This window comes from Silurus meridionalis, chromosome 28, assembly GCF_014805685.1.
Source record: "Silurus meridionalis isolate SWU-2019-XX chromosome 28, ASM1480568v1, whole genome shotgun sequence".
NCBI classification, from domain to species: Eukaryota; Metazoa; Chordata; class Actinopteri; order Siluriformes; family Siluridae; genus Silurus; species Silurus meridionalis.
Window position 1 is genome coordinate 4247891 of NC_060911.1, and position 21732 is coordinate 4269622.

At 38.8% G+C, this 21732-nt stretch overlaps 1 protein-coding gene across 1 annotated transcript in view; it reads left to right on the top strand.

Moving 5' to 3' along the window:
• ptprdb (protein tyrosine phosphatase receptor type Db) overlaps window positions 1-21732 on the top strand; it is a 78030-nt gene that overhangs the window by 49052 nt on the left and 7246 nt on the right. Inside the window, 22 exon segments of the mRNA XM_046842952.1 lie at window positions 964-1074; window positions 2595-2606; window positions 2870-3139; window positions 4199-4780; window positions 5295-5437; window positions 6020-6161; window positions 10123-10220; window positions 10890-11146; window positions 11697-11790; window positions 12409-12618; window positions 12697-12857; window positions 13319-13330; window positions 13423-13538; window positions 14063-14164; window positions 15523-15645; window positions 15948-16123; window positions 17752-17871; window positions 18613-18767; window positions 19102-19387; window positions 20132-20310; window positions 21359-21485; window positions 21597-21722. Coding sequence (XP_046698908.1) covers window positions 964-1074; window positions 2595-2606; window positions 2870-3139; window positions 4199-4780; window positions 5295-5437; window positions 6020-6161; window positions 10123-10220; window positions 10890-11146; window positions 11697-11790; window positions 12409-12618; window positions 12697-12857; window positions 13319-13330; window positions 13423-13538; window positions 14063-14164; window positions 15523-15645; window positions 15948-16123; window positions 17752-17871; window positions 18613-18767; window positions 19102-19387; window positions 20132-20310; window positions 21359-21485; window positions 21597-21722 — 3602 coding nt within the window.

Here is a 21732-nt window from a genome sequence, read left to right on the forward strand (position 1 = left end):
CCATTCACCCACCTGTTAACTGTTCTTCTGTCTTCCTCTCTCCCTCACTTCTCTTCTGTCTCGCATAATTATCTATCTGACCATCACATTTTAGTTTTCATTGTCAGATTTTAGGGCTTGTATCTATTATAATGTACATGACTATTATCCTGATTAACCTGGATTAGATTTTTTTTTAGATATATGACTCATTTTTTATATTTAGCACTGATTCATGTGTTAGATAGAAACAGTTTAATATGAAGATTAAGCAATGAATCCATGAACCTCTTGACTGCATTTTGACCGTTTTTTTTTTTTTTTAATCTTGGTATCTGTTTTTCTCCCCCACTCTTCCAATCCCTCTGTGGATTCCCTTCATCTTTTCTAATGAAGCCTCATTTCATGTTTCAGCAGTTTTCCTCTTGGACACTGTCTGTTTTTCCTTCCACAAACTTCATCTCTCTGATGCAACGTCTTTTGTCTTTTTCTTTTTTTCCTACTTAGAGGTGCACATAATGCTTTAGCTGTGATACTTTATCGGGTATTTTCTTTGTGCTCTTTGTGCATCTATTTGTAAAAAAAAAAAAAAAGGATTGGATTCAAAATCTTGATTTTTTTTTCTTCTGATGTTCTGTTTAATTGCAAAACAGCACCTCTTTTTTCTCCTACACACAAACCAGCATTTTATTGCTGCTGCGAAGGTGATCCTCTGTTAAACATGTCAGAAAGCTAGATATTTTTTTACGCTGTCGTGCTAATGTACACACACACACACACACACACACACACACACACACACACACACAAACGTGCACATTAATGCTAGTTTTGAGTGTGTGAGGAATATCGTACACACAGATGCTAGGCAATATAACAGGCAATATAATAGCGGGTAATTTCCAAAAACAAAACTCAGACCTTGAAATTCTCCTATCCTATGTATGTGCTTGTGTGTGTGTGTGTTTGCATGTGTGTGTTCAGGTGCACTGCAGATCGATCGGAGTGAAGAAACCGATCAAGGGAAATACGAGTGCGTGGCTATGAATAGTGAGGGGACGCGATACTCGACACCCGCTAACCTTTACGTCAGAGGTGAGTTCAGGAACAGTATGAAGGATCTTTCATTCCATTCAAGAAGCGTTTACACAATGATTACATTCCTGATTTACTTCTGAGGAGGGTTGCAAAGGGGCGGAAAATGTCCGGTAAATTTCAAGAAACTTTCCATGGGAACTTTATCTGGGGAAATTTGGAAATATTCCAAGTTGGAGACATACCAGGAATTTCTGGAAAATTTGGGGGAAATTTATAGGAATTCATATTTTTATAAATTTCATATTAAATTCATGTAATCTACGTAAATACTCCCAGAGAGGGGAATTTTCTACATTGTTTTGTGTGCAGGATGCAAAAAATGATGTGTGTTATGCAAAGTGCATGTAGGGGGTGTGGCCTCAGTTACCCTGCAGTAAGTGTGCTGTGTGCAGGTGATTGTTAAATGTGCAGGGCAAATTGCAATTCTGTACATTTCCATGTTTTTTCCATTAAATTCCCGTTAATTTCAGTCGAAAGATTCCAGTCTTTTTGAATTCCAGAATTTTGCAGCCCTACTCCTACATTAATGGTGATAAATGTCATTGGGGAGGAATTTCCTACATTATGTTTGACCTGGGAAGTTTTTGTATGTACTGTAACAATAGATTACTGATATAAAACCAGTGTTTCCACCAGTTTAAAAGTCAATCACTCTGTAATCAGATGTGATATCACCATGGATTAATTTACCATTTAAAACAGCTCTGGCTTTGTAATACCTAGAGTTTTGCAGCAGATCTTGTATTGCGAGGTGGGTCATATTTGTGTGTCCAGCTCATCCAACAGAAGAATAGTATTGAGATCTGGGGGGAGTTTGAAGACCAAATCAGCACCTTTTTTCATGATCCTCCAACCTCTCCTGACTTGATTTTTGCAGTGTATCGGGAAGTATTATCCTGCTGAAACAGGCTACTGACATTAGGGAATACCGTTGCCATGAAGGATGCACTTCTGCAGCAATGCAACATTCAGGACACATGTTTTTACAGCAGAACGTTTCATTTACTGGCTTACCTTCGCCCCACAGTCCATCCTGGTGCTAATGAGCCAGTTAACGCTTCCCTGGTTTAGGCTGCAGCTATTGATTTTTTTTAGTAATTGAATATTCTTCCGATTATTTCATTCATTAATTTGAGTAATCAGATAAGACGGGTCTCTTGAAATGTACAAGTAATTTGGTTCCTTTTCCCAAAAATTGACAATTTTTGCTGAATATGCATTTAAGAATATCTGTGAAAACTAAACCTATTTAGTGCATTTAATTGCCATATTATGTCAGAATGCACATATAAAACACATACATATATAAACACAGTGCTCCGTGTGTACGGTAGTTGTAATGGACTGAACGGAGCAAATAATTTGCGTATAGTATTTGAGTTACTTTAAGAATTGAATTGTAATCGCACAGCACCTGAAGCTAATACTTTCTGTTCTGATCTGATTTTTTTTCTTCTTTCCTATGCTGTTATTCTTTCTCTTTCCTGCCTTTCCACCGCTTCTCTTCCTCTCCTCAGAGCTGAGAGATGGTAAGTCGTGTGAACACATTTAATCCGAATCCAGAATATGAATAAAGTTACTCTTATCTAGAAGTTACTCCTGCGCATGTCTAAGCCCATTAGCATGGACAATCTGCTTAGTAATGACATTTTATACATGCAATGGGTCAAAGACGGAGAAAACTATTTTATTATGTATTAATTAGAATTATGGCTTGTTATATATCGCTTGAATCCATGTCAGTATGATTACAAGTTCTTCAATATTTGAGTTGATGTTATCACTCCACCAGTGCGCCGGATCCCTCCACGCTTCTCTGTGCCGCCTATGGATTACGAAGTGATGCCCGGAGGAGGGGTGAACATCACATGCCAGGCGGTGGGCGTTCCCATGCCATATGTGAAGTGGATGCTTGGAACGGAGGACCTGACTCCAGAGGATGACATGCCTATCGGAAAGAACGTGCTAGAACTCACGGACGTGCGGCAGTCAGCCAATTACACCTGCGTGGCGATGTCCACTCTTGGCGTCATTGAAACCGTGGCACAGATCACAGTCAAAGGTAGGCTTATTGATCATAATAACACTGATCAGGAATATTAATATATCATTAAAAATGTAGTTATTAGGGGTGTAACGGTACACAAAAATCACAGTTCGGTACGTACCTCGGCTTTTAAGTCACGGTTCGGTTCAGTTTCCGTACGGTTGGGGAAAGAAACGCAATGAATATCAGCAGTTTACATTTTTAAAACTATTATAAATAAAATGCTTTTTTGGGAAAATAATATATCAAATAATATTTTCTAATATTTTCTAAAAATAAAATATATAGAAATAAAATAGAATAAATTCAATTAATGCAAAACACTATTATATTGATTCAATTGAGTAATCGATTAAATTGGCAAAAATTTAGTTTTATTAAATAAAAATCAATAAAAGGAAGAATTGTATAAATTCTAGATTCCCTTTTACACCCCTGGCGTTGTTGTGTATGTTAATTTTTTAATGATAATAATAAAAAATCCAGCTTTATTTGCATTGAAAAGTTGCAGTAAGGCTCACAGCATGATGCTGCCTCCACCATGCTTCATAGTAGAAATTAATTCAGGGTTTCCGCAGGGTCTTGAGAAATAAACATTTTTGGCTTTAAAAAAAGAGTCTTTATATTAGCTGTTCTTGGTCTAAAAAGTTCTTAATTTCCATGTTACATAACCTCTAATGCTTATTGAAATGCTCCCGCAGTGTTGTAGTTCTTTCTTACGCTAGTCCAAATGTAATTCGATACATTACGACTACAAAATGAGACCGACCTGCAACAACCAATCAGCTTTCTCATATTGCGAATCTCTCTTGAACTTTACCACAGACATAAAACTGGATTTATTTTATTTTTTAAGTTTAGCGGTACTTGGCTTGAAAAAAAAAGTAATTCAGGTCTTGGTAATTCAGGGCTTGCTAACAGCATATTTGTTTGTGTGGTTTTTTTTATTTCGTGATCTTGGTCTTGCATTTGGTCTCAAAAATGTGGTTATAAAAATCTTATATTTGACTTTGTAAAACCGGCAACAACCCTGTAACTGCAGTTAATATTAAAGATCCTTTGCTCTCTCTGTAGCCCTCCCAAGTCCTCCAGGAGCTCCAGTTGTCATGGAACGTTCAGCCACCAGCATAACCTTAATGTGGGACAGCGGGAACCCACTTCCTGTTTCCTATTACATCATCCAGCACAGACCTGCGTCCTCCAGTGACCCTTTTAAAGAGATTGACGCCGTGGCGACGACACGGTACAGCGTCGGCGGACTCAGCCCCTACTCGCACTATCACTTCCGGGTCATAGCTGTAAATTCGATCGGCCGCGGACCTCCGAGTCCGACAATAGAAGCGCGGACGGCAGAGCAAGCCCCGAGCTCGGCGCCGCGCAGGGTCAGAGGTCGCATGCTTAGTGTCTCCACAGCAATGGTGCAGTGGGAGGAGCCAGAGGAGGCGAACGGACAGGTGGTCGGTTATCGGGTGTACTACACCTCCGATTCTTCACTGCACGTCAACCAATGGGAGAAGGAGATGGTGCGTGGAGCAAATTTTCTGACAATACAGAATCTAACGCCAAACAAGACCTATTTCATCAGAGTTCTGGCTTTCACTGCTGTGGGAGATGGTCCTCTCTCCAGCGACCTGCACATCATTGCCAAAACAGGAGGTAAGTGTGTGTGTGTGTGTGTGTGTGTGTGTGTGTGTGTGTTACTATTAATATAAAGTCCCTGGTAATTAGTCAGTTATGTTTGTTGTTTATTTATTCCATTAGACCGGAAAACACTTACAATCCTTTTGTTTAAGGGGGGCTCATTAATTAAACCAGCGTTTCTCGACTAGCTACATCTTATTACATCATTTGTAGTAGATGTTCGATACAAAGGATTCGCAACCAAGCAATAACCTGAAAACTTTTTTGTGCGAAGTGCAATTATTTGTCCATGTGGGACAAAAAAAAGCAGCAGAAAGTGAGTCACATTCCAATTGCAGACATTCCGAGAAGGTTGTGCTCATTTATAATTTTTTTCTTTAAGTGATGTTACTGAGAATTGGGTGGAGCTGCGTAAAGAACTATAGAGATGTACTTTTTCACCTCTGTAATTTACATAAATCATAAACGCGTCGAATGCTTTTACAGTCTGCAGTTAATGTGAGATCATTTTTTCTGTCTGTTTTTCCAGTTCCTTCTCAGCCCACAGAGCTGAAAGCAGAGGTGAAGTCAGAGACGAGCGTCCTGCTCACCTGGCTGCCACCGGCTCACAGCGGCACCGATGCAATCATAGGATATGAACTCATATACAGACTCGGAGACCAGCCTGAGCAGGTCAGCTTTATTCATTATACACCACCACATTATACACCACCAATAATAATAAATCACTGATCTCGTGGAGAGATGATAAAGTCAAAGTGAAAAAAGAAAAACGATCAGATGCTTTCACCTGGTCCACTTACCATCACAATTTGGCTCTTGTTGCACACAATAAGTCTGTAAAGAGATTTTCTTGAAGATATACAGTTGCCTGATGAAGGTTCAAAACGTCTAGACGATAACGATTACAGCTGTTTCTGAAAACCTCCTCCTAAATAGCATGGATCCTTCTATATTATTGATTAGCGGTTTTATGGAAATTTCAAGTCATTTTTAAAAAGTATGAAAAATTATGAAATTGAATTTGAGTGATTTCCAGGTCTGGATTTGTACTAAAGGGAAAAACAACACTGAGTATGTGGATGTTAACACTTAATGTTTGAAAGGAAAAGTGTGTGGGAGTCTTGAAGTATAGACTGGATCACATAAAAATGAGATAAAACACATGATGCGTTTCCTGCATTTTACACTTTGTATATTTATGCACACACAGACGTACACACACACTGAAATCCTATTCTTTTTCTCCTGTAGAAGATCGTGTTCGAGCCGAGCTCCAGCTACGTGCTAAAGAATCTGAAGCCCTTCTCCACCTACAGCTTTCAGTTAGCAGCACGTAGTAAACACGGCGTGGGGGCCTTCACCAGCGAGCTCAGCGTACAGACACCACAAACCCGTACGTACAGTACACACTCCTGACACACAGACATGAGCACAGTTATATATAGAAAATGTGTTAATGCAAATTTATTTTAACGGCACACATTTTATTAACGCAGCGAGCATTTCTACTTGATCATTTTTATTAATATAAATAAAGAAATATAAAAGAGGCGAAATTAAATCCTTTAACGCAACACATTTATTTACAACGTCCTTTCTTTACTCAGATACAAAAAAATATAATAAACTCTTCTAAAAAAATGTTTTAAACATTAAACATTTGTTTTACTGATGCGCCAAGTCTGAAATCAACCACAAAAAAACCGCCATGATGCACACATCCGGCAATTAAAACTGTCCGTGTGGAAACATAGCAAAAAATCCGTTTGGTGTCCTGATGATTTACGTCAATTAAAACACTATAATTACTTTAAAACATTTAGAAGCATGCTTATGTTGAGTTTGATTTCACTAATAATAATCAAGCATTTGCATTAAGCATCCATATTTGTCCATGCCAATGTTGATTAGAATATTAAAAACTTTCGATTTAAAATCGATTATGTGCGATTAAGTTGCAATTAATTACGAGTTAACTCATGACATCCAAACTATGAAAGAACACATATGGAATTATGTGAAAGTGTTCAACAACCGTTCTCTCATGGCGTTCTCTCATCAGATTCATAAGATAGTCACTTCGAGAAGCATTTATTTGTCAATAGGCGGTTTTTGAGTCTGGTAATTCTAATAAACATATATGCTGCAGCAGAGGTAGCTCTTGGTCTTCCTTTCCTGGGTCCCCATAAGAGCCTGTTTTATCATAGCATAATTTTGAGATCCCACTTGGGGATATATTTAAAGCTCCTGAGATTGAACTGACTGACCTTCATTTCTTAAAGCGATGATATCTTTTGGAAAAGACAAAAAAAAGATGAAAGTCTTTTCTGTTCACTTAACTGAGTGTTTCTTGGCATAATATGGATTCGTACAGTAGTTGCAGTAGCACTAATAGGACTGTTGACTGTGTGCTCACCTTTCCTCTGCACCAGACAACTGATGGTCTAAATCTTGTTAAGAAGGCAAAAAAATGTCACAAATGACCTCCTGACAACCATAAATCTGTGAACTGAAAACTCTTCCAGGTGATCAGCTCGTGTATCTGATGAGAGAACGCCATGAGTTTGCCAAACTGACATTAACGTTTAATGTAGCTGATTTGGACAATCTAAAAAATATTTTATTAAATTATTATTATTTTTTTTTACAGTTTGTTTATTGGGAAATCAATTGTTAGTATAATAGATTTTTTATTGGTAGGATGTCTTCAGTATTAATGTGCAATGTTGAAAATAACAAAAATAAAGAAAACCACTGAAGGTGTCTCCAAACTTTTAACTGCTACTGTAAATCACTATTTTACTTGAAAAAACAGAACCGACCTCATACTAGATCTGTACGAGTTACAGCATTAAGGCCCAGACCTTGTGCTCTGCTATAACACACCTGATTAAACTCACTGGTGAATTATTAAGACCTTCATGAGCCGGGTGATGAGTGTTAGAACAGTTAGAAAACATGTCGCTGAGACAGAAAATAGCGACTCGACCTTAGAAAATTTCCAAAGTGGGTATTTCGTCTTCCTAATGGCTTGTCTGTTTGACATGCGGAATTAAAAAGAAACAAGAAAAGCCTCCTGGCAATGGGACACAATGCCAAGCTGATTTTGCTGACTCAGGAAAAATATAGCGTCAGAAATGTATATAACAGATATATAAAAAAGGAAAAGCGGATAATGGTGAGTTTTTTTTGTTTGTCTTTGCAGAGACATGAATCTTGAGATAGTCTTGACATATTTGTGTTAAGTGTAATGTTTTATGATGTGTAATATCACCATACACATTCTTCTGGCCTCTGTTTTTTTCCCATTTTTTCCCCTTCCGAATCAGCATGGTTATATTCTTGTTCTAAAACCCATGATCCAAACTCATCCCTTTAAAGCATGTTCCACCAGGAAGTGACATTTTGTGAGCTCCATATGTTGATAAGCTCGGCTCCACCCTTCATTCTGAGGAAACACATGATTCGTTGCCATGGAACACGACAAAGACGAGGTGTATATCACGGACAGTCCACTGTACAGTTTTCACCGTCACGTTGACAGAGGACTCTTGTATCACAGGACCTGTGAGCAGCACGCCGTGGTTAAAGAGGACAATATGCTACAAATTAAGCTGTAAAACACAATCTTTGACATCCCAGAATACCTGCATTAATACTAGTAATAATTCTTTGAGGAGGAAGAAAGGAGGAATACTTTTTTTGTTTCAACCTGTTATCCTATTCGATACCCTGAGTAGGTTTGTGAGGTTAATACTTTATTTTACTATTTTACCAAATGCCTGGGGCTTTCCTGAGGATCATCAATGAGTTCTGAACTCCACATTCACAAACGTCAAGGCGACCACACGAAGGATTAGGTGACTTATGCAAGACGTTGACCGAGGAGAGAAGTTTGGTATCCCGCAATCAAAGAGTCTCACAGTATCACAGGTGTGACCTGACACACACACACACACACACACACACACACACACCAATTTTCACATGATGCCACAATCATTGAACAAATCTCTTTGACCCATGTGACCTCTATAGTTTATAAACTCAATCACCTTCCATCAAAAGAAATGATATACGAGTTCAATCCAGTAGATGATATTGTGCACTAAAGTGCTTCTGTGATTTATGACCCTGTTATAAGATGTTATTTATATGACCGAATCCCACACGCTACAAAATTCATTACATTCTGATATTTGTGGGTAAAAATCCATAATAAATTCTCCCATGTCTTCTCCCCAGTGCCTACACACACTGCTTACAGTCAGCTCGCCATCGTCGCTCACATCCGCGAGGTCACACCTGTCGCCATAGCAACGACCTAAGGAGCTCAACACATTCAAAAGTGACTACAAGCAGAAGGGACTCAACTTTCCTTGAAATGCAGTAGGAAGAGATGTGAAAAATAACTGCTTCATCGCCTGGTGTGACGCTACACAGTAACATCGGAAGCGAAGAAATAACTGCTTCGAACCAGATCTAAAATACTCATACAGTGTGTGTGTGTGTGTATGTGTGTGTGTACACAGAAATTACATTCTCACCTTTTACATTTACATCTGTGTGTTTCTTATTATGTCTATCTGGCTTAAGTGTGTGTATTTATACACATACACTTTGTGAACAAAAGTATTGGGACTCTTGATATCTCCTGTCATATGGGGATCTTCCCCAAACCGTTACCAATTTTCCCTTCACTTGACCAAACCTGTTCCAGCATGACAATGCTCCTGTGCACAAAGCAAACGCCATGAAGATCTGCTTTAAATGGTTCGAAATGGAAGATGTCTTGCTGTAGAGCTTCAACTTTTTACCTTTTTGGGAATTTTTGGGAATGTGAACGCTGTCTGTACTCCAGGCCTCCTCACCTCACCTACATCAGTACCTGAATTTATTAACACCCTTGTAGCTGAAATCTCCACAAAATCTTGCAGAACATCTTCCCAGAAGAGTGAAGTTATTTATTATAACAGCTAATGGGGACTAAATGTTTAAAATCACTTACAAATCATGTGGTCAGGTGTCCACAAACTTTTGTCAGTATGTATGTATATGTTTATTTCTTGCATTTTCTATTGATGTCCACCAAAGTCATGTTCCAAGGAGGGTCACCCAATTCCAGCTGTGTATATTACAAAAAATGTATCTGATCTTAACTCTGACACTGGTTCACACAAATTTTGCTCTGATGAAATCATTCTGCCGATAAAGCGCCAGACATGCTGTTAGCTTTGTTTCAGCGCTTTTTATTCACACTGCATTCACAGTTCAATCCGTCTAATTATTTTGTAAGATTCACATTTGTGATAAAACACTAAACAGTGCTGATTTTTTTCTTTTTCTTTTTTAAGTGTTTGCTGTGAACTTCCATGTAAAAGCTGCTATGAAGAGTTCAGTATGGCTTGTCTGGGAGCCACGAACTGCACAAAACAAACCCTCGACTTTTATCGTAAGTATTGTGTGTGTGTGTGTGTGTGTGTGTGTGTGTGTTTGGGGACCAGGGCTTAGAATTTCTAAAAGCTATTGTGTTGTATGGTCAAACTGTAATGTCCTTATTAGGGCTGTCAAAACTAACGCGTTAATAACGCAAATTTATTTTAACAGCACTAATTTTACTAATGCGTGCACATTTCTGTTTGACCATTTTAATTACAATATAAAAATGTAAAATCTTTAACACAACACACGATCATTCACGACATCCTTTTTTTTTTTTTTTTTAAAAACCCATAAAAATTATTTTTAATCTCTAAACATTTGTTTTAGTTTAAAATCGAGCACCAAAATCCGCCATGATGCACACATCCGGCACTTAAAACCGTCCGTGTGGAAGCAAAGGTTCCTGATGATTTACGTAATATAAAACACCATAATTACTTTAAAACATTTACAATAATATTCTGTCTTCATCCTCTATGTTGAGTACGGTTTCACTAATAATAAACATACATTTGCATAAAGCATCCATATTTGTACATGTTGATTTAGAGGATTAATTTAAGGTACATTAAGAACAAAAATGTGCGAATAAGTTGCGATTACTCACGATGACAATTGTGCGATTATTTGCGATTAAATATTTGAATCAGCCCTAATCCTTATGTACCTCATCGCTCAGATCTCATACGGTGATGGTCACAAACTGGAAGTAGACGGGCGTCTCGGGCTGCAGCGGATCACCGAGTTAAAGCCGCAGTCGATCTACACGTTCCTCCTGAGTAATAAAGCGGATGGCAGTGAGGGCCTGCAGCACCGTGCCGACGCCATGACCGCTCCGAACCTGCTGCTCAGAAAACCTCAACTAATGGAGAAGAGCAGCTCTGAGAGCACGGCCACACTGCAGCTGCCCTCGGTGCACACACACGTCCCTGTCAGGTCAGAAACACACAATTAACACACCGGACATGCACATGAAACATTATTATAGTTCTTTCAGTAATGTGAATACAGTCTGCCTTATTCAGTAATGAATAGAGGCTCCGTAAGCACCTTTGTTACATACAGCAATGCATATCTGCTATTGTTTTATATTATTTATCATGGAAATTAGGAACATTACTAGGCTACTTAAAGCGGAAAAAAATAAAAATAGTGAGCTCAGTATTTTCATTAGTTTTCTTTACCCTGTCATTAGCACACAGATAATGGATCATTAATGTAGTGCATCTACTGATTGTGAAATTCAGCAGTGTGATGTCAGCAAAATGAGCAGAATATATTTTTTACTGGTTATTTATGCCATCAAGGATCAACTTCCTAACAGGCATAAACAGGCATTGGTGTAGGGTTTTATTACTTTCATCTTCAGCTTATTTGCTTTAAAGAATCCAAAAGATTATTGTGGAACACCTTTTTTATCTAATACCAGGTGTATGCTTAAGGTATACACTTTGTCTAATTGTTTGTTTGTTTTTACTCTGCTTAGAGGTTTCTACATCATTGTCATCTCACTGAAGAGGCAGAGAGGAGGAAACTTCCAGAATCCTTGGAGTGATCCAGATGAAATGAATTTAGATGAGGTTAGGGGTGTATGATAATATATATATATATATATATATATATATATATATATATATATATATATATATATATATATATACAATAATATTGTAATAATTGTGTTAACGATGTGCAATTAATTTACCGAATCTCCCAGACATTGTTAAAATTTTAATCCCTATTACCCAGATGCCCCTGTGTCAGTCAGGTATCATGGAAAATGAAACGTAAATCTCTCCCAGTGGTGTTTGGATTTATTCACACATGCAGAAATATTAATATTATTATTTATTTATTTATTTTCAATGCCAATTAAATGTCAAAATCAATTGAAATTTTTGGTAAAGATGAATCTCTGTCACTGCTGTGAACTGACTACCACACCACAGAGAATATGAAAAATATGAAAAACATTTCCAGCTGTCCACGACGGTCCTCAAGGTGCCAGCACAATAGCACACTCTGCAAAATATCGAATTATTGCTATTAATCAAATAAAATATCGAGATATCCTTTTATTTTTTTGTCAATATCGCACACTTTTAGATGAGGTACTCTTTCACAGGTTGCGTAAAATACCATTTATAGTATTTTAATATTACAATTGCTAATTATACATCATTATATTTGTATTTTAGATTCTGAAGATGATCAACGGTACGAGCCGATCGGTACGCTTACGGAGGCAGGCCGAACCGAAGCCATACATCAGTGCCTACTTTCCGAATCTTCCGTCCGAGTTTAGGCTGGGAGACGGGCGTGTGTATGGAGTGTTTCTGAACCGACTGCTTCTCAACGGGCAGGAATATGTCTGTTTCGTGCTCGCTATTTTAGAGCTGGGACAGAATGTGAGTCTTTTCTCTTTCTCTCACTTCCTCTCATCTCTCCATCCTGCTTATCATAACGTTACTTGTTGTTTATTTTAGACTATTTACTCGACCAGCCCGTTTTCGGACCCTGTGGCCTTCTCAGACATGGAGCCCCAACCAATCGTGGATGAAGAGGAGGGGCTGCTTTGGGTGGTGGGGCCTGTGCTTGCTGTCATCTTCATCATCAGCATAGTCATCCTCATCCTTCTGTTTAAGAGGTGAAATGAAGGACAGAAATAAGAACAGAGGGATTAAAAAAGGAGGGTCAACAGTATTATAGTGAAGATCAAAGAGGAAGCTCTAAATGGTTTACATAGTATACAGAGAGTTAGGGGTGCACCGGATCACGGTTCAGCATGCACTTTACCCGCAGATTAATTGCTCATTAATTGCTCATAAACTTGCGGATTAATCGTAATTTTTTTAACTATCGCAGAAATCTGTAGTCATGTGTTCACATGAAAAACTTGCAAATCTTCCCACGTCGTTCAAATCGCAACAATTTTTGGTAATAAATGGAATGATCCGATCTGTGACTCAAAAACCGTGATGTGATCCGAACCGTTGGTTTTCTGATCCGTTGCACCACTACTGTGGATTTCTGAATGCATAGTTTATATCTTTTTAACATTTATATGTTTTTCTTTATGGATACAAAACTCTGCTGGATACAAAACAGCAAACCGGACAGGTCAGTGAATACACAATAACATTTGTACGACTGCAAATGAAATACATAACGCTGGCAGGGAGAAATGTTGTGCTTGTGATCTTTGTGTATAGGAAGCGGGCAGAGTTAGAGGGCAGAAAGTGCAGTTTCCCAAGCAGTGGCAAAGCCATGAGCTCTCAGCATCCATCAGACCCCGTGGAACTCCGCAGAATCAACTTCCCAACACCCGGTAATACACACATCCTAACAGCACCTTTATCCCAGACCATGCAGCACACGGTACAGCACCCGGAGCTGGAGAAAGTACACAATCACAAAGTTTATCAAAGTCGTTCTCTCTCCTTTCCAGGTTTGCGTTCTTCTGGTTATCGTCGTTTACCAAGTTAGTTGTGTTGTTCATTTTATATCGACCTTTTAACTTCCACCTGCAAGAACAGACATGACTAACCCATTCTGATTAATACAAAGCTAAAGACAAGCAATCAAACAAACACAGAAATAACGGTCATTAGACGTCGTCCATAATGAAATGGGCTGGAGTGCTACTAAACTGCTACGAGACAAAACTTTGTCTTATTTAACGGCTGTGCGCTAATCACCTTCCAAAATGCTCTTCCCACTGACTTGATTCTGAAGCTGCTGTGTGTTCATGTGAAAAACCAGACTCATTTCTTTTCATTCATGCATCAGGATCACCTTCTGCCAGTGTGTCGCCTACACGGCAGTTTTCACCCTGTTCTTTCTGATTGGCAGGTATGACCAGTCATCCTCCAGTTCCCATCTCAGAATTACCCAGTTACATAGAGAGAAAGAAAGCCAGTGAGGGCCTGAGGTTCTCACAGGAGTATGAGGTACGCTCACTAAAGTCTGTGTGATTATCACTGTTTTTTAAAGAACACTTATGAATTTTCTAGATCATGTTCTCTATTAGATTGAGTTCTGGGTTCGATTGGGCTTTTCCAAAACATTCAGGCTCTGATCTACTGCAGTCTAACAGGGTTTCCTTTTTGGAAGGTAAACATACAGCTTAGGTTTAAGTCTCTTGCAGGATTGATCAGGGTTTTTTTCAGTATCGTCATGCGTTTGATCCTTTTTGTCCTCAATCGCTAATAGTTTTGCATTCCAATAACAAGTTACACAGACTAAGTAAATTTTTTTTCTTTGTACACACACACACACACACGGTACTGTTTGAAACTGAAAGTTTAGGCACCTATGAAAAAGGTGTAAAGTAAGAATTTATTATTATTGTTACATACATTTATAATTTATAATTTATTTAATCAATTAACAAAATGGAAAGTAAATGAACAGAAGAGAAATCGTAATTAGTTCGATTTTTGGTATAACAATCTTTTGCCTGCAAAACAGCTTCAGTTCTTACACTTACCGTTTGTGAAGGAACTCGGCAGGTTGGTTGTTCCAAACATCTTGGAGAACTAACCACAGCACCAACCAACCTTAGCCTTGTTTCCAAGTTTTTGACTATGAGTCTTCCATGAAGACCACTTTTGGCCAGAGTTCTCCGGACAGTACATGCGGGTACCTGGGTCTCACTGGTTTCCACCAGTTCTTTGCTGATGGCACTGCTGTAGATCTTCCAATGTTAGAGGGACATGTTCCAATGTTCCTTGGACAACCACTGTGTTGTTTCTTTGTGCTAATTTTAAATAATTTGATAGGCACATCTTGAAACCCCAATTTGCTATAAAATCTTTGACTTGCTGATGCAGTACCTTGTGTCTTGTAGCTGTGCTCAGTCTTGCCATAGTGTTTGACATGAAACTGTCTTCTATTTGGTTTATTTTAGCAGAGTTTGGCTGTTCCTCAACGATCAACTGTTTCTGTTTCAGTTAATAACTTGTGTTTCAACCTACTTCTGAAATTGTTGATCATTAGCACCTGCTGGGTAAAAAGGGCTTAATCACGCACCAGACTTTAATCCTACAAAATCCCTGGAGAATTGAAAGCCAAAGTGTGGTCACACCAAATATTGATTTGATTTGGATATTTATTCCGTTCGTTCACTTTGCATTTTTGCATTCATGAACAATTAAAATGTATATATATTTTTAAAAGCCTTTTCATTTTACAGCGATTTCTTCATACCTGCCTTAAAACCTTTGCACAGAATTTTCACAGCAAATTCTCACGCAAGTTTAAAAGCGTAATTATGACATTTATCATTTCTTTGGCTGTTTTTTCATGTCTAGTCTATTGACCTGGGCAGCAGTTCTCTTGGGAGCACTCAAACCTGGACATTAATAAACCAAAGAATCGCTATGCAAATGTCATCGCCTACGACCACACCAGAGTAGTGCTGTCTAACAGTGATGGTGAGTGGGTGCATGTGTGGGCATGGGCATGATCGTGCAACATCTTTTTTGACCGTACATATAAAAAAGCTGTTTAATACAGGTCATGATTTATCTAGGGTTTTTCTATTATTTTTTCAGTAGAGTTTGGAATTAATTTTATGTGGGACAGAATTTTCTCTTGTATTTCTGTGGCATCAAAGCATTCGTTTGCAGGGTCTCAGTAACCTCTTTTTATTGTTTTCATTGTCTTTTTTGTCATATTTCCCAATCGCTTGAGGTAGACTGATTTTTAAGTCTCTTCTCTCGTTGTTGACGTTCAGGTCAGCCAGGTGGCGATTACATCAACGCCAATTTCATCGACGGGTACCGACGACAAGGCGCCTACATCGCCACACAGGGGCCCATGCCAGATACCATCAGTGACTTCTGGAGGATGGTGTGGGAGCAGCACACGGCAAACATCATTATGATAACCAAATTGGAGGAGAAATCAAGGGTGAGCACACACACACATGCGCACACACACACATGCGCACAAACATGCATACACACACAGAGCTAACATTGTAATTAAACTACAACATTATTAATTGAACACAAAGCCCATTTTGAATTTAGGTTTTCTTGCTGCAAAATTTACTTAATAAATAAATAAGCTCTTTTATTGGAAAATAAAGCATTAGCTTTGTACATCTTAAAACACGTCGGCGTTTCATTTAATTAATTGTCAACAAACACAGTGAGGACGAGTCCTCTTTTATAACGGAATCACCAAAGCAGCAATCAGACACCATCAGACATCAGGAATTTTACTGCCTGTCAGGGGGAAAAAAAGACATTTCCCTTTAACAAATGGTCCTGGCAAGTTACAATATCTTAAATATAATATAATACATTTTATTTATATTTCTTTTTAGATTATTATAAATCTATATAATTATTCAGCCTTATATAGATGCATTTATGCATTTGACATTTAAATGTATTTTAGTATTTAGTAAAACAATAAAAAAAATGTAGAAACCAATTTAATTGTATATTTGGTTTATTTTAGTCTTAGATTAGGAAAAGTGTTTTTTATGACAAAATTCAAGGTATTTTCATTTGCTGTCATTTAGCTGTCTTAGATGTTTTTATATTTTGCATATTTTACAATATGGTTAACAAAAAGTTTATAGCCTGATGTTTAACATAATGGAACCTGTGAATTGAAACTTGCGTGACAGGAGTGACTTTTGTCTGCTGAATGACGCATCGTTAATCACAGATAAGGATGAAAGTTAGCATGTGATTGAGGTGAGGGCAATGGCCCAAATTGATTTGATTTGTTCTTTTCGTTAAATTGTTATTATTATGGATGTATTGGCTTGTTAGCTCCCTGATGTAACATACAAACCTCATTCATACCATTTCCTCATGTGGTCCAGTCGTCCTGTCAGCTGTGACTCAGTGGCCTTGATATGTTTGTCTGTTGTTCTCCAGATGCCTTCCTATTTCTACTTCAAGGCAAGATTTCTACCCCTTCATCTCTCTCTCTCTCTCTCTCTCTCTCTCTCTCTCTCTCTCTCTCTCACTCACTCTCTCACTCCTTCACTCTTTCAGCTTTCTTCCTTGCACCTACAGTAGCTTTATCCATTACTCTTCCACACTTATCTTTCACATCTTTACTCTCTTTTCTTTGCACCTGCTTCTCTGATAAAGCAGGGATTAACACACTGATCATGTGCATCTGCAAGTCACCTGATCACTGCATGTTACTGGGATTAACATAAAGCCTCTGATTCTGTTTAAAAGGTTTATTTATAATTATGAAATTATGACTAACCAGGGTTTTCACTGATTTTACCAACCAAATTCTTCAGTATGTATCACGTGTTCTAAAGGTGTACTACCAAGAACTGGACACACCAACAAAAAAATAAATTTAACATATGTGTTTGGAATTATAATGATTTTTACACACTAATTAGCGATTTTAATGTATTTATTTATTTTTTTTAGTTCACAAGCAGTTCTTGGTAGTTGACTCAGACTTTACGAGGCGCCTGATGTGAAGCTGCTACTTTCTGGCGATGTGATATTTGTGTGTGAGGTGTTAAAGAAAGTCTGTTCCACTGTGTGCAGAATAAGTGTGATCAGTACTGGCCGAGTCGAGGCACAGAGACGTACGGCCAAATGCAGGTGTCTGTGCTCGACACCGTGGAGCTTGCTGCTTACTGTGTCAGGACTTTCGCACTCTTTAAGGTGAACACACACACACACACACACACACACAAATTAGCACTTTTGGCATTTGGCAGTGAATTTCACATTTGCTATCTTTTTCTGTTTCTCTCTCTCTCTCTCTCTCTCTCTCTCTCTCTCTCTCTCTCTCTCTATCTCAAACATATTATGTATAAATATATATGTTATGACCACCTGCCTAATATTGTGTTGGTCCCCTTTTGCTGCTAAAACAGTTCTGACCCGTCGATCATTAACAGCATGACCTTCTTGAGCAGTTTGAGCTACAGAAGCTCGTCTGTTGACCAGCCTTCACTCCCCGCATGCCTCAATGAGCCTTGGCTGCTCATGATCCTGTCGCCGGTTCACCACTGTTCCTTCCTTGGAGCACTTTTGATAGATACTGACCACTGCAGACCAGTAACACATCCCACAAGAGCTGCTGTTTTGGAGATGCTCTGACCCAGTCGTCTAGACGCTCAAATCCTTCCACTCGCCCCTTTTTCCTGCTTCTAACACGTCAACTTTGAGGACAAAATGTTCACTCGCTGCCTAATAAATATATCCACCTGCTAACAGGTGCCATGATGAAGAGATAATCAGTGTTCTTCACTTTACTGTTATAACATCATAATGGTTTTCCTGATCAGTGTATAATCTTAATGGTTTATTTGGTTCCTCAATAATTGATATGTGTGTGTGTGTGTGTGTGTGTGTGTGTGTGTGTGTGTGTGTGTGTGTGTGTGTGTGTGTGTTAAACAGAGTGGCAGCAGTGAGAAGAGGGAGGTCCGCCAGTTTCAGTTCACAGCGTGGCCTGATCACGGTGTACCTGAGCACCCTACACCATTCCTGGCCTTCCTGCGCAGAGTCAAAGCCTGTAATCCTCCAGACGCTGGGCCTATCGTAGTGCACTGCAGGTGTGCGCAAACACACACACACACACACACACACACACACACACACACACACACACACACACACAAGCACATTACAAAACACTGTAGAAGCTAATAAAGTTTTGTCACTCCTTTATTTAATTGTCTTACTCTGACGTTCAAATTAAATGACCAAAAAGATTTATGATTAAAGCTACATAAAATTGTTATAAAGTGTAATTAGAAATATGAAAAAAAACTTCATTACTGTTGCTCAATTTTAATAAAAAATTTTATTATCAAGGTGTCATTCTCATGTCCCTGTTCTTACGCTTTTCTGTGTGTGTGTGTGTGTGTGTGTGTGTGTGTGTCTCAGTGCGGGCGTAGGGCGGACCGGCTGCTTCATCGTGATCGATGCCATGCTGGAGCGCGTGAAGCAGGAAAAGACGGTTGACGTGTACGGCCACGTGACACTGATGCGCTCTCAGAGAAACTACATGGTGCAGACAGAAGAGCAGTACGTGTTCATATACGACGCGCTGCTGGAAGCCGTGATGTGCGGCAACACGGAGGTGCCCGCGCGCAACCTCTACGCGTACATCCAGAGACTCACACAGGCTGAGCCTCCTGACAACATCAGCGCCATGGAGCACGAGTTTAAAGTGAGTGTGTCGGTGCAGCATGTGAATTGCTAATAAAGTGTTCACTTCACATCTTTTTATGGTTCACATTCGAGATCTGAAGCCTCAGTGCAAAGCTGCGATTGATCTCATCATCTGTAAATTCTTCTGCAGGTATTATTGTTAACTTCAAGTTGTTTTTGTGTACACCACAGCGCAGGTGTTGATTAAACACTAATCCTGGCTGCAAGGTGGTTTATATTAATGCACTTGTTCTAATATTAGTAGCAACACATATAAGAAAAAAGGTCATTTTTGTTCTTTCCAACTTTTCAAACTACTGAATTTTTGTATTATTTATTTGAAGAAAGGAAAAAAAAAAAAGAGTTTCCTTTGCTGGATGTTCCAACATTACTATAAACTGACCGTACAAAAGTACGATTTCTTATTTAATTAATAAAACATCGTGTCTGTAGGCAAAATGCTGTCATGTGAATAAGCCACATCTGGACCTGCTGTTTGATAGAAAATATTGTTACAGAAATGACGTTGCTGATTAATTCTATATATTAACACACCCTGAAGTGTTTCCGCTTTTAGAGTTAAAATGTGCTTTTTGTAGAACATTACGTCGTCTGGTGAAGATCGTCTGCTTCTCTCTTTAGCAATCAGTTCTGAAATCTTAGACAAACATGAAGAATAAACAGGATTTGCACTGATCCACATGCATTAGCTTTACTTTATGTAGTAAAGATTTATATCCTGTCGCGATTCTTTCCTATTCAGAGGTTAGCGAACGCGAGAGCACACAACTCCCGGTTTGTGAGTGCCAACCTGCCCTGCAACAAGTTTAAAAACAGGCTGGTGAACATCATGCCGTACGAGAGCACACGTGTGGGACTGCAGCCCATCCGAGGAGTGGAGGGTTCGGACTACGTCAATGCCAGCTTTATAGACGGTTATAGGTACGAGCGCACTATTTACAGGAAAAACTTACTTTGCAAGATACAGTATTGTTCATATTAGATCTCCACATGACACTAAATCTGTATTTACCATACAATCTTCCCCCATCTCTCTTTTAAAGGGTATTCCAAAACAAAAAGCAGTCCACCAATCAGGGTCGAGCGCGCGCTCTGTTGTGAACTTGTTTTGATTGGCACTTGGTGTATCTACTCATCACCAACATACAGTTCAGCATCAGTTCAACATCAAGCAGAACATTTACAGAGGAATAAATGATCTAAGAAACATCTGACTCGAACTCACCACAACACACGTGACCTTATTTGTGTGATTTCTTTTAAACAGTTGAAAAGAAGCTTTTGGGCTCATGATCATTGTAATAGAAATCAGTGTTTTTACTCATTAATATCATTGTAATAATAGATTGTTGTACTGAAAGTAACAAAGTATTTTTACATAAACTGAGCTGATTAAGCGAAGAGTCTTGTGATAAAAAATGATAATAGGAACATTAAAGCTGTAATAAATCGTAATACTTTGTATACTTAAGTACATTTGAAGGGAAAAACCTTTGTACTTTGACTTAATTGAAAGTTTAAAGGGACACTTTTACTGGAGTTATATTTTAGAGTGTATCTGCTTTAACTAGAGTACATGCTTTGTGTACTTCATCCACCACTGACTAATAATAGAAAGCAGTAACCACTTGGGTTCAGTCAAATAAGAATCATCCAAAAAAATCCATCCATCGAACAGTGGAGATCAGTTGTTTTAGATAATTACTGTTGTGTTTTTTTTTTGCCCAGGGGAACTGCAAGGTTGAAATCTTTTATAGTAGTGTTTGACCTTTTCAGTGTTCTGGATAAAACCACGTCCTATACAAATTCTAGAAATGTGTCTTTTTTTTTTTTTTTACTATCCATAGGAGAACATGTCAGATGTCACTCAGGCTGCTAGATATATTCTTAGCATGCTTCTTGTCACTCTTTATTGGATCAATCTAAAACGCCCTCTGCACCCACTCACTCGTTCTGCTTCTCCCTGCAGGCAGCAGAGGGCGTATATTGCCACGCAAGGTCCTCTGGCTGAGACAGCAGAAGATTACTGGAGAATGCTGTGGGAACACAACTCCACTATTGTAGTGATGCTCACTAAACTTCGAGAGATGGGAAGGGTTAGTTCCACACACACACACACACACACACACACACACACACTGTTTAACGTTCTCCTACTGTGCTACAAAATCACAGTCCTCAAATTGTACATTTCTGTGTTTCTTCAGGAGAAGTGCCACCAATACTGGCCTTCAGAAAGGTCAGCACGCTATCAGTACTTTGTGGTGGACCCCATGGCTGAGTACAATATGCCACAGTACATCCTGCGAGAGTTTAAAGTGACTGATGCCAGGGTGTGTTCCT